The sequence below is a fragment of the Palaemon carinicauda genome, chromosome 6 (genome assembly GCF_036898095.1).
Source record: "Palaemon carinicauda isolate YSFRI2023 chromosome 6, ASM3689809v2, whole genome shotgun sequence".
Taxonomy (NCBI): domain Eukaryota; kingdom Metazoa; phylum Arthropoda; class Malacostraca; order Decapoda; family Palaemonidae; genus Palaemon; species Palaemon carinicauda.
The window spans coordinates 166,924,377-166,937,980 of record NC_090730.1 but is presented as its reverse complement, the minus strand read 5'-3'; the positions used below and the strand labels follow the sequence as shown (position 1 = coordinate 166,937,980).

The 13,604-nt window shown below is 49.2% G+C and overlaps 1 protein-coding gene across 1 annotated transcript in view; it reads left to right on the top strand.

Annotated features, from left to right (window-relative positions):
• The window catches only part of dare (NADPH:adrenodoxin oxidoreductase, mitochondrial), an 85,002-nt gene that overhangs the window by 30,703 nt on the left and 40,695 nt on the right, over nucleotides 1–13,604 (top strand). The window contains exon 3 of the mRNA XM_068375666.1: nucleotides 2,867–3,085. Coding sequence (XP_068231767.1) covers nucleotides 2,867–3,085 — 219 coding nt within the window. The remainder of the gene's footprint in view (nucleotides 1–2,866; nucleotides 3,086–13,604) is intronic.

Genomic DNA, 13,604 nt, shown 5'->3' with positions numbered 1-13,604 from the left:
GTTTTCCCGAAAAAACGTAGGCGTAATAATCTCCTCTCGTGAACGAGAGAGAAGGACATCGCCTGAGCCAAGCATACTCCCAGGGAGAAGTTCCCCCGAAGGAGGAACAAGCCGTAGACTTGCTTTTCCCCAGCTCCAGGGGAGAAAGCACAGTCTCCGGGGACGAGATAGCAGAGGTAAAACTCATTGAGCTGTTCGCAACTCCTTACGAAGGAGGGAAGGTTGCTGACTGGCTGAAGTGGGGAAGCTTTCCCTCGGAAGGGGAATGGATCTCTCAAACCGTCCAATTCCGAGGAAGGTTATCACTCCCTCATAAGGGAAGGATCTCTAATCCCTGGAGGCGAACCTCCTGTCAGCAATCTAAGTTTCCCAATAAGTTGATCAAGTTTCAGGTTGACAATGAGTGTTACCTCGTAACATGGGCAGCTCATGAGCTGCCACATGAAGCGCAGGATAACGAAGAGAGCGGCCGAAGCCCTCGGCATCGCGTTATACGTCGCTTCTATCTGGGTGTTTTCTTTTAGTCTCTCTAACACGTTTCCCCTTTCCCTTCTGCTCTCAACCGAAGAGAAGAAGGGCCGAACCCCTGCATCTTCTTTCGAGGTTTCCGAGAGACTCGAAATCCTTAACTCATTAGAGAGCAAAGGAATTAGGGAGGTTGTCTGAAACACGGGAGCGAGGGATTGACCTCGCGAGTGTATGACCGGAGATTTGCGTGTGTAGCGCTAATTGTGTGCGAACACCTGCGTGACTGTGGTCTGAAGATTCTTCCATAAGAGTAAAACTCTTGATTGTCATGGGCGCGGTGTTGGATGGGCATACGCAAACACTCCGCGCGACAAGAGTCCGAAGACTCTCTAACCTAAGAGTAACACTCTTGATGACTTGTGTTACGAGAACCCGAAGGTTCAGCGTGATCGTGCGTGCCCCTAGAGGTTGTGTTGCGAGAACCCAAAGAGCTAGAGCAACGGGAAAACGGAAGTCTCCCTTGTCACGAGACACCGAAGTGTCAGCGAGACTAAATGCACGAGAGCACGAGGTTTCAGCAACTTGCTGTGAGAAAACGACGGTATAGCGCACCGGGAAACCGAAGCTCCTTGTCACGAGACCTCAAAGGGTCAGAGATCGAGATTCAAAGGCGAGAGCGATCTTTCTGAAGATAGAGAGTGAAGTAAGGAGAAGCTTTCTATCTGACTTTTTCTAGAGCGGACGGAGACCCTCAAACTGTTATGCGATGAAGAGGGTTCGAGGTTAGGACGTACTTTGCCCTTGGCCGCTCTCCTGGTTCCTTAGATGATCCCTCGCACGACGACGACGGCGAGGCAGAACGATGACAAGAGGGAGCGTTCTTCTCAGGTTTGTGGCACGAGCGTATATAATCTCGAGGCAAGAAGTCTTGGGGACAGACAGAAGGCGAGAAAGAGCGAGAATGATAACGTCTCTTCCTATTTCGCCTGCCTCCTCGGCGAGAACATCTAGGTGAAGGCGTAAACGGGTGTGCGGGAGTGTTCTCGCATGTCTGTGCCAGCCGTAGGGCGCGCGCGCAGGAGAAAATTCCTAGCGTGCGTGCATAGTGGAATCATATGGGGCGCGCGGGCGTGCGCGCATATCCTTGCGGATGCAGGAGAAGGCTGGCGCGCCGGTAAGTGCTGGCACGTTGGTAAAGCGCTAACGTGTTGGTAAGCGCTGGCACCGCGGGAGAAGGTAACATGGCTGACTAGTCAGAAGTCCTTCTAACTTTAGAAAGTTGACGCGCAGGTTTTACCTGGCGCGTAGAATGGTGCGCAGTATGGCGGGTAGGAAAGTGAGGTGTTGGGCGCGTATGCGCACGTGCAGGCCCGGGAGTGCATAGGAGAGCACTGGCGTGCAGGAGAGAGTCATTGCACAGAAGATTGGTGGCGCGCAGGAGTTTGTGCGTAGTTAAGCCCATGGCGCGTGATGGAGCTATGCTCTTGTTGGAGCGTATGCACATATTGGCGCATACGCTCTTGATGCCCTATGTTAGGGTAAGGAGGAAGCGCTCTTAAGTTTGTGACGAGAGCGCTTAGTCTTGCAGCGAGACATCTCGTGAAGAGACAGAAGGCAAGGAAGAGCAAGAACGATTATGTCTCTTCCTATGTTGCCTGTGACTCCGGAGAGAATGACTGGGCAAAGGAGTGCGAGCTCTCCTTTTCCTCTTCTCTCTCTCCCTCCTAGCCTCCGAAGTGGGGAGGACAATGAAGTGGAGGAGGAGGAGGAGGAGGTACTGCGAAGACCACTTCTACATACTTGGCAGGGGAACCCATCCTCCACAGGGTAGCAGAACACCCATGACCTCCGTAACGGGGCATAGGGAAAGAGGATCCACATCCAGCGGTGACATAAAGGCGCTATGAACGCTTCCTCAAAATAGAGGACATGATCTAACAAAGAAAAAGAAAAAGGATTAATCAAAACTCAAAAAAAGAAAGGCTAGTCTGCCAGGCAAATAAAGCAGGAGCAATGGTGTTACTACTGTGACGGCTAGAATTCGATTGAAGGTAAACAGCAGCTACCGACCGGCGGTTCCCCACCACTGACAGGTGGGTAATTACCTGCCTGGTCGTTAACGACCTTGTTAAGGTTTTTCTGCCGTATTTTCCAGCTCGCGCTAGAATATCTCCTATAGTAAAGAATGAGGGTTTGTATCTAGTGTAGGAACAAAAATATTTCCTAGCACGTGTTCATCACCAGATGAATTCAGTAATATTTCTTATAATTTCTAATGCATTAGCAAGTATTATTTAGATTATTTATGACTGCCTATAAATAAACCCTTTGTGAATATAAAGATTTCAAAAGTATCGAAGGTGTGTCCATGTCATGCAATTACTATTTCTGTTTTCAGAGTCACAGCTCAGTTCAAGTGGATATATATGAAAGGTTGCCAGTCCCATTTGGGTTGGTAAGATACGGTGTTGCTCCAGATCATCCAGAAGTGAAGAATTGCATAAATACATTCACGCAAACTGCCTCCAAGGATCGGGTATCTTTTCTCGGTAATATTACTATCGGCCAAGATGTTACTTTTGCACAGCTCAGAAATGCTTACCATGCTGTTGTTTTGGTAAGTGTTATTACCTGATTTTTCAATATTAAACTTACCCGATAATCATGTAGCTGTCAACTCCGTTGCCCGACAGAATTCTACGGGAGGGATACGCCAGCTATCACTATACTAGAAGGGGGTGTACTCACCAGCGCCACCTGTGGCCAGGTACTGCAGTTTGACACCACCTCACTTTTTCCTCTGTCGTGCTTCCGGCAAGACATTCTGGGATACGCTTATGATTTTGGAGTATTGTTCACGGTTTTTGGTGAAGTATTTCTCTAAAATTTCAGCTTTCGCTATACTGGAAACTTTTCTAATTAGCTTAGATAGCTTTTATTTGGTTTTGATTAATGGTTAACGATCTTTTTGCTTGATTTGGAATCCCCCTTGACTAACTCTTTGATTCAAGATGTCTGACCTTTCACAAGCCCCACCCCATAGACGATGTAGGTCTTGTAATAGGCGTGTTCCGAAGGCCTCGGTTGATCCTCACACCGCTTGTTCTGACTGTAGGGAAAGACCCTGTCAGTTGGAAGATCGATGTGAGGAATGCGCCGGTCTTTCGGAACTTGAATTTGTTCGATTCCTGAAATATTCAACCAAGTTAGAGAGAGAGAGAGTTAGGAGGAGTTCTTCTCGCTCTTCACTTTTTTCCTCACCTCATGATCCTCAACCTTTTCCTCCCCCTGTAGTGGCTACCCCCGAACCTTCTATTTGTGCTCAACCTGATATGTCCGATGTTTTGCGTGCCATTCAGGCTTTAGGTGACAAAGTGGAATCGGTGGTTAGTGACCATAAGTCTCTTATGGCAGAAGTCAAAGAACTTAAGGTCAAAAGTGCAGTGGGAGTTGAGAGTGCCAGTGCTGTGCCAAGTGCTAGTGTCAGTGCAGTGCCAAGTGCTAGTGTTAGTGTCAGTGTGGTGCGTGAGGGTACTTCTGTGCGTGCCAGTCGTCCTCCCAGTCCGGGACCTCTTGCAAGCTCCCAAGCCCAGGGGAGAAGCAATGTCGAAGGGCAAAAGGGTTCGGCAGGCCTTGATCGGCGCACGGAAGTATCCTCGGTGGTTGCGGGCGTGTCTAACAGAGACCGTCACTCCCACCCGCAGACGATTGAGCCCGTCTTTTACTCGTCTGCAGAAGAAATGTCAGGGAGAAAACGCTGGACTCAGGTCTCAAGACCTCTCAAACGCAAAGTCCAGACCTCAAGAGTTCTACAACCTGGTTGCAGTCATTGGATTAGCTCTGACTCTCCGCAGTCATCAGGTGACTGCACACCTCCTAAGAGAGGTAAGGTGATGCCGCAACAGACCTCATCTTCTGTTAAGGCTTTGCCTCAGCAGACCTTAGCGTCTGTCGACCCCAAGATGACTTTGCTGCAGTCCATGCAGTCACAGCTTGCGGTCTTAATGCGTGAGTGTCAGGCTGAGAAGGTTACACCTCCTCCTGCGATCGCTCCGCCACACCGCAGTCCAGTCTGCCAGGCGTACGAAGTTGAGGTTCCTCAGGATACCTTACCGCGTACTGAGTTGCCAGTTACCAGCGGTGTGCAGCAACCTCCGCCTTCCTTAAGGCAACCTCAGCAATGGGAGCAGGAGTCTTATGCCTTACTTCCTCCGCTTCCGCTTGCGGTTCCACCAGCGAGGCAACAATCTCTTGAGGTACGACAACCTCTTCCATCCATGAGGCAACCACCTCAGCACTCGCTGCAGCGACCTCAACCCTCCTCAAGGCGAGAGCCTCAACTCCTTAGGCTAGCACCTCAGGAACCTCAACTCGCGAGACAAGAACTGCGTTCTGCGCAGCCGCTACCTCAACTCTCGCAGCTCACACCTCAGGAACCTCAACTCGTTCCTCAGGAACCTGCTACTGCGCATCCGCTTCCCTTACAGCAAGCGCAACTCTTGAGACAAGATACTCATGCTAGGAGTCAGCCACCTCAACCCATGCGCCTACCTTCCTCTACTCTTCCTGACCAGTCTTTGCAGCCTGAACCTCAGGTTTTAACTCAACAACAGAGACTTGAGGATGAAACCACAAGCGTTTATGCACCCGCTTGTTCAGATTCTACTGTTCAGCATACCACTGTTACATTACCTCTCACTTCGCTACACTCTGGTGATGAGGTTTCTGAGGAGGAAGCTGCGCACCTGGATCCCTCATCAGACGTGGAAGAACCCAAGTCTTCTCCTCTACCCATTGACTTTCGTAAGGTCCTGGCTCTTTTCAGAGAGGTATACCCGGACCATTTTGTTTCTGCTACCCCTCGCTCTCCTCCATCTGAGTTTTCGCTGGGCATGCAACCTGTTAAGTCAACTTATACTAAGCTCGTCTTTGCTAGGTCATCTAAGAGAGCTTTAAGAATATTAGGGGAGTGGTTGCAGTCTAAACAGCAACTAGGGAAGACTTCCTTTATGTTCCCACCGACTAAGCTCACTTCTAAGGCAGGCGTATGGTATGCCACAGGAGAGGAACCAGGCTTGGGAGTCCCTGCCTCTGCCCAGGCTGACTTCTCAAGTTTGGTCGACTCTCCTCGTAGATCAGCAATGAGGCGCTCTAAGGTTTGCTGGACCTTCTCCGATTTAGACCACTTCCTAAAGGGTGTATTTCGTGCCTTTGAGATGTTCAATTTTCTAGACTGGTGCCTGGGGGCCCTTAGCAAGAAGACCTCCCCTGCGGACAAGGACTCGGCCATGCTTTTAATGTCCTGCATGGATAAAGCAATTCGGGATGGGTCTGGCGAGCTTGCTTCAATGTTTGTGTCAGGAGTTCTTAAGAAAAGGGAGCAACTTTGCACCTTTCTTTCTTCCAGCATCACACCTTGTCAAAGGTCTCAACTCCTTTTTGCTCCGCTTTCTAAGTTCTTGTTTCCCGAAGAGCTTATCAAGGATTTGTCTGCGGCCTTGATTCAGAAGGACACTCATGATCTTGTGGCCTCTTCAGCTCGTAAGACTAAGGTTGCTCCCTCAGTTCCCAGGACTTACCGCACCCCAGTGGCTGATACTCCTGCTACGAGGTTTATTCCGCCCTTTCGTGGCAGAGCCCCCAGCCGAGGAAGCTCCCGTCCAGACTCTTCCAGGAGCAAGTCTAGGAAAGGTCCCAAGACTTCAAAAGGCAAACACTGACTCTCCTCCTCTCCAGACAGCAGTAGGAGCCAGACTCAAGACCTTCTGGCAAGCTTGGGAAAGGAGAGGTGCAGACGCCCAGTCTGTCAGGTGGCTAAGGGAGGGTTACAGGATACCATTCTGCCGCAAACCCCCTCTGACCACTTCTCCCATCAACCTCTCTCCCAACTACAAGGAAAAGGACAAGAGGCTAGCGTTGCACCAGGAGGTGTCGCTCCTGTTACAGAAGAAGGCAGTGGTTATAGTCCGGGACCATCAATCCCCGGGCTTCTACAACCGTCTCTTTCTGGTGGCCAAGAAGACAGGAGGTTGGAGACCGGTGCTGGACGTCAGCGCGCTCAATGCTTATGTCACCAAGCAGACGTTCACTATGGAGACGACGAAGTCGGTCCTAGCAGCGGTCAGGCAGGAGGACTGGATGGTCTCGTTGGATCTGAAAGACGCTTACTTTCACGTTCCTATTCATCCAGACTCCCAACCTTTCCTGAGATTCGTTTTTGGAAAGGTTGTGTACCAATTCCAAGCCCTGTGTTTTGGCCTAAGCACAGCTCCTATGGTGTTTACGCATCTGATGAGGAATATTGCAAAATTCCTCCACTTATCGGACATCAGAGCCTCCCTTTATTTAGACGACTGGCTGTTGAGAGCCTCCACGAGTCGTCGCTGTCTGGAGAGTCTCAACTGGACTTTAGACTTGATCAAGGAACTGGGTCTGTTAGTCAACTTAGAAAAGTCCCAGCTCATTCCCTCCCAATCCATAGTTTACCTGGGAATGGAGATTCGGAGTCAGGATTTTCGGGCTTTTCCATCGGCCCCAAGGATAAGCCAAGCCCTAGATTGCATCCTGAGCATGCTGAAGAGGAACAGTTGCTCGGTGAGACAGTGGATGAGTCTCACAGGGACCCTGTCATCATTAGCCCTGTTCGTCGAGTTAGGGAGACTCCACCTCCGCCCTCTCCAATTCCATCTAGCAGCTCATTGGGACAAGGGTTTGACGCTCGAAGCAGTCTCTATCCCTGTCACCAAAGAGATGAAGACCACTCTCTTGTGGTGGAAGACCAACCTCCTTCTCAAGGAGGGCCTATCGTTAGCGATTCAGACCCCCAATCTTCATCTCTTCTCGGATGCATCAGACTCGGGCTGGGGCGCGACCTTGAACGGACAGGAATGCTCGGGAACGTGGAACAGGGAACAGGAAACGCTCCACATCAACTGCAAGGAGCTACTGGCAGTTCATATGGCCCTAATGAACTTCAAGTCCCTCCTGCTAGGCAAGGTGGTGGAGGTGAACTCCGACAACACCACAGCCTTGGCTTACATCTCCAAGCAGGGAGGGACCCATTCGAGGAACCTGTACGAGATAGCAAGGGACCTCCTCATTTGGTCAAGAAGTCTAAACCTCACTCTAGTAACGAGGTTCATTCAGGGCAACATGAACGTCGCAGCAGATCGCCTAAGCAGAAAAGATCAAGTCATCCCCACGGAATGGACCCTTCACAAGAGCGTGTGCAACAAACTTTGGACCTTGTGGGGTCAGCCTACGATAGATCTGTTTGCCACCTCCATGACCAAGAGGCTTCCTTTGTACTGTTCCCCAGTTCCAGACCCAGCAGCAGTTCATGTGGATGCTTTTCTGCTGAATTGGTCCCATCTCGACCTTTACGCATTCCCACCGTTCAAGATCATCAACAGAGTCATTCAGAAGTTCGTCTCGCACGAAGGGACACGGCTGACGCTGGTTGCTCCCCTTTGGCCTGCAAGAGAATGGTTCACAGAGGTACTACAATGGCTGGTCGACGTCCCCAGGACTCTCCCTCTAAGAGTGGACCTTCTACGTCAACCTCACGTAGACAAGGTGCACCCAAACCTCCACGCTCTTCGTCTGACTGCCTTCAGACTGTCGAAAGATTCGCTAGAGCTAGAGGCTTTTCGAAGGAGGCAGCCAGTGCGATTGCCAGAGCAAGGAGGATATCCACTCGTAGAGTCTACCAATCCAAGTGGGAAGTCTTCCGAAGCTGGTGTAGAGCCAATGCAGTTTCCTCTACCAATACCTCTGTAACCCAAATAGCTGACTTCCTATTACATCTAAGGAATGAGAGATCCCTTTCGGCTCCTACGATTAAAGGGTACAGAAGTATGTTGGCTTCAGTTCTCCGCCACAGAGGTTTGGACCTTTCTTCCAACAAGGACCTTCAAGACATCCTTAAGTCTTTTGAGACTTCTAAAGAACGTCGTTTACCCACTCCAGGCTGGAATCTAGACGTAGTCTTAAGGTTCCTTATGTCTCCTAGGTTCGAACCTCTCCAGTCAGCTTCCTTCAAGGACCTTACCCTCAAGACACTTTTTCTCGTCTGCCTTGCAACAGCTAAAAGAGTCAGTGAGGTTCATGCCTTCAGCAAGAACATTGGGTTCACATCCGAATCTGCAACATGTTCTTTACAGCTCGGATTCTTAGCTAAGAATGAACTTCCTTCACGTCCTTGGCCTAGATCGTTTGAAATTCCTAGCCTTTCCAACATGGTAGGTAACGAGCTAGAAAGAGTTCTTTGCCCTGTCAGAGCTCTGAAATATTATCTTAATAGGTCAAAACCTATACGAGGACAGTCAGAAGCCTTATGGTGTGCAATCAAGAAACCTTCGATGCCCATGTCCAAAAATGGAGTTTCGTATTATATAAGGCTTCTGATTAGAGAAGCCCATTCTCACATGAAGGATGAAGACCTTGCTTTGCTGAAGGTAAGGACCCACGAAGTGAGAGCCGTAGCCACTTCGATGGCCTTTAATAAGAACCGTTCTCTGCAGAGCATTATGGATGCAACCTATTGGAGGAGCAAGTCAGTGTTTGCATCATTTTATCTTAAAGATGTCCAGTCTCTTTACGAGAACTGCTACACCCTGGGACCATTCGTAGCAGCGAGTGCAGTAGTAGGTGAGGGCTCAGCCACTACATTCCCTTAATCCCATAACCTTTTTTAACCTTTCTCTTGAATGCTTTTATTGTTGTTTTTTGGGTTGTTACGGTAGGCTAAGAAGCCTTCCGCATCCTTTTTGATTTGGCGGGTGGTCAATTCATTCTTGAGAAGCGCCTGGGTTAGAGGTTGTGTAGAGGTCCTTTAGTATGGGTTGCAGCCCTGTATACTTTAGCACCTTAGAGTTGATTCAGCCTCCTAAGAGGAACGCTGCGCTCAGTAAGGAAGACGAACTTAATAAAGGCAGAGTAACGGTTCAAGTCGACTTCCTTACCAGGTACTTATTATTTCATTGTTATTCTGAAATAACTGATTATATGAAATACGGGATACTTAGCTATCCTTTAGTCATGTACACTGGTTTTCACCCACCCCCCTGGGTGTGAATCAGCTACATGATTATCGGGTAAGTTTAATATTGAAAAATGTTATTTTCATTAGTAAAATAAATTTTTGAATATACTTACCCGATAATCATGATTTAATTGACCCACCCTTCCTCCCCATAGAGAACCAGTGGACCGAGGAAAAAGTGAGGTGGTGTCAACAAGAAGTACTGCAGTACCTGGCCACAGGTGGCGCTGGTGAGTACACCCCCTTCTAGTATAGTGATAGCTGGCGTATCCCTCCCGTAGAATTCTGTCGGGCAACGGAGTTGACAGCTACATGATTATCGGGTAAGTATATTCAAAAATTTATTTTACTAATGAAAATAACATTTTTCCCCCCATATTGTTTCATTAGGGCTTTGTTTAGATATGTGCTGTTAATGGCAATTTTCTTGATACACATAATTTCTAAGTAAATGGGAATTGGAGATACTGGATCTCTCAAGAAAGTATTTTTTGTAACAAAGTCAATTTCAATACTTACCAGAAGTTTGTGGATATCCTGCTGCCTCCCGTCTTATAGTGGTTAGTCTTATTGTCTGAGCATACTTGTATTCTCTATGAAAGAATTAATAACTTCCAGGAGGGTATGGAAACATTGGACGCTGGAGTCTAGCAGCACCGATGTCGGTCATTTGTGGGCAGTGGAGACTGGAATTATCATACAGTAATGGAAAGTTTGTGTTCTAAGTTTTGCAAACTGAAGGATCAACTGCTCATGAATTATGGGTAAGTATTGAGGTAATTAGTTTTATTACAAAAAATATTCTTTTTGAGAGATCCAGTATATTTCATTCCCATCAATTTAGTAGCAAAGCAGAGTTCCTTACTATGACTCGTATCATATTGATTTGCATTTTATTCTTGTTATGTGTAGTTATTTGGTCCTCTTGGGTAATGTATAAATTGCTTGCATGCTCTCTAACACCTGTTCTTGTTTACATCATTTGTTGCCAATGTATGCTATATAAGTATTCCCTGATCTTTGGTAATGCCAATTATGTTTCTCCTCTTATGATTATGAAAATTAAGTTGTGCGATTTGATGTTTTTCAATATTAATCTTACCCGATGATCATGTAGCTGTCAACTCCGTTGCCCGACAGAAATCTAAGGTCGGGATACGCCAGCGATCGCTATACAGGTGGGGGTGTACACAACAGCGCCATCTGTGAGCAGGTACTCAAGTACTTCTTGTCAACAAGAACTCAATTTTTCCTCTGTCGTGCCACCGGCAAGACCTACTTGGATACGCTGTTGATTCTGGAGTTGTTTCTCACGATTTTGGTGATGTATTCGCTCTAGATTTTAGCCTTCGCTATTCAGGAAGCTTTATCATTAGCTTAGCAAGCTTTTGGAATTAATTTGGATTAATTGTTAACGAACTTTGCTAGTTTTTGGAATCCCCCCTTGACTATTTCTACAATTCAAGATGTCTGACCAGTCTCAAGTCCCTAAGTACAGGCAGTGTAGTGTTAGGGCTTGTACTAGGCGTCTTCCGAAGGCCTCCATAGATCCTCACACCGTTTGTTCCAATTGTAGGGGTAAATCCTGTCAATTGGAAGATCGGTGTGAGGAATGCGCTGGGCTTTGGGAATTCGATTTTAACGAATTCCTTAAAAATGCACGTAGGCTAGAGAAGGATAGGATCAGGAGGAGTTCTTCTCGCTCTGTTGATTTTTCCTCTCCCCATGCCCCTCAACCTTTTCCTTCCCCTGTAGTGGTGACTCCCGACCCTGCTACTAGTGCTCAGCCATCCATGGCGGATATGATGCGTGCCATTCAGGCTCTTGGTGACAGAGTGGAGTCATTGGCTAATGACCGTAATCAGCTTTTGGCAGATGTCAAAGAGCTGAAAGCGAAAAGTGCAGTGGGAAGTGTTAGTGCAAGTGAGGTGAAAAGTGTCAGTGTCAGTGTTGCGCATGAGGGTACATCTGTTCGTGCCAGTCGTCCTCCCAGTCCGGGACCTCTTGCAAGCTCCCAAGCCCAGGGGAGAAGCAATGTCGAAGGACCAAAGGGTTCGGCAGGCCTTGATCAGCGTACGGATGTACCCTCAGTGGTTGCGGACGTTTCTCTCAGAGATCGTCCCATCCACATACAGACGAATGAGCCCTATCATCCCTCGTCTGTGGAAGAAGTTTCAAGGAGGAAACGATGGACCAAGGTCTCACGACCTCTCAAGCGTAAGGTCCCTTCCGAGCGAGTCCAACGGCCCAGGTGTAGCCACTGGGTCAGTTCGGACTCGCCGCAGTCTTCCGAAGACTGCACACCTCCCAAGAGAGGTAGAGTGGTTCCACAACAGGCTACTGCTCCGTCTGTTGCTGCTCCAACCACGGTAGACCCTAAGTGGTCCATGCTGCAGACTATGCAGTCTCAGCTTGCTGCGTTCATGCAAGAGTATCATGCTGAGAAGGTTGACACTGCCCCTGTTAGCCTACAACCTGCCGCGGTTGTGCGCTCAGCAGATACTGCGGCTGCCTGCTCCCACACTCCACCTGTGAGAGCTCCACCACTGATGCGCAGTCCACCCTGCCAGACGCATGTTCTTGCTGCACCATCCGTTGGCATGCGTGAGCTACCGCATCAGCAGTGGGAAGGTGCTGTAGAGCTGCCGTGTTCTGACACTATGCGGCATGCTCCGCAACCCATGCGGCATGCTCCGCATCCCATACGGCATGCTCCGCAACCCACGGCAGTCCCTCCCACGCACCAGCACTCTGCTTTTGTTGTTGCCAGCTCGCAGACTGACCAGCAGCGGCATGATGTTGAATCCGCAGCAGCTACGCATGCACCCGTGCTGCCGGATTCAGCCGTTCAGCTTTCTGCTCCGCCTTTGCCACTTCCTACTCAGCTTTCGGATGATGGAGTATCGGATGACGAAGATGCACATTTGGATGAACCGCACTCCGACTTAGAAGGGCCCAAGTCTACGCCTCCCTCCTTAGACTTTCGTAAAGTCCTTGCCTTGTTCAGGGACTTGTATCCAGAACAGTTTGTGTCTGCAACCCCTCGCTCTCCTCCCTCCGAGTTTGCTCTGGGCATGCAGTCTGCTGCTCCTGCCTTCACCAAGCTTGTCCTCGCACGCTCATCCAAGAGAGCTTTGAGGGTTATGGGAGAGTGGTTGCAGTCCAAGAAGCAACTGGGAAAGACTGCTTTCATCTTTCCGCCTACCAAGCTTGCTTCCAAATCTAGCGTCTGGTATGCCACGGGAGAGCAACCCGGCTTGGGGGTTCCTGCCTCTGCCCAGGGCGACTTTTCAAGTCTGGTTGACTCTCCCCGCAGGCTGGCTATGAGACGATCGAAGATTTGCTGGTCCTTTTCTGACATGGATCATCTGTTGAAGGGAGTCTTTTGTGCTTTCGAGATCTTCAACTTCCTCGATTGGTGTTTGGGAGCGTTAAGCAGAAAGACTTCCCCTTCGGATAAGGACTCTGCCATGCTGATCATGTCTTGCATGGACAAAGCCATTCGGGATGGGTCTGGTGAACTTGCGGCTTCGTACACGTCGGGAGTACTTAAGAAGAGAGAACATCTTTGCTCCTTCTTGTCGTCTGGGATCACTCCTTGCCAGAAGTTGGAGTTGTTGTTTGCTCCTCTCTCCAAGTGTCTGTTTCCGGAGGAGCTGATCAAGGGGATGGCTGCCTCGCTGATCCAGAAGGATACCCATGATCTGATGGCATCTTCCGCACGTAAGGCTAAAGCTTTACCTTCCGTGCCTAGACCTTTCCGTCCTGCAGCAGTGGACACACCAGCAACTAGGTTCATCCCGCCCTTTCGTGGCAGAACCTCCAGCAGAGGAGGTACCCGTGCCGACAGTCACCGTGGCAAATCCAAGAAGGGTTCCAAGTCCGCAAAAGGCAGGATCTGACTGCCTTCCTTTCCAGACAGCAGTGGGAGCCAGGCTCAAGTTCTTCTGGCAAGCTTGGGAGAGCAGAGGTGCAGACGCTCAGTCTGTGAAGTGGCTAAGGGAGGGGTACAGAATTCCGTTCTGCCGCAGTCCCCCTCTAGCAACATCTCCCATCAACCTCTCTCCCAACTACAAGGAGAAGGACAAGAGGC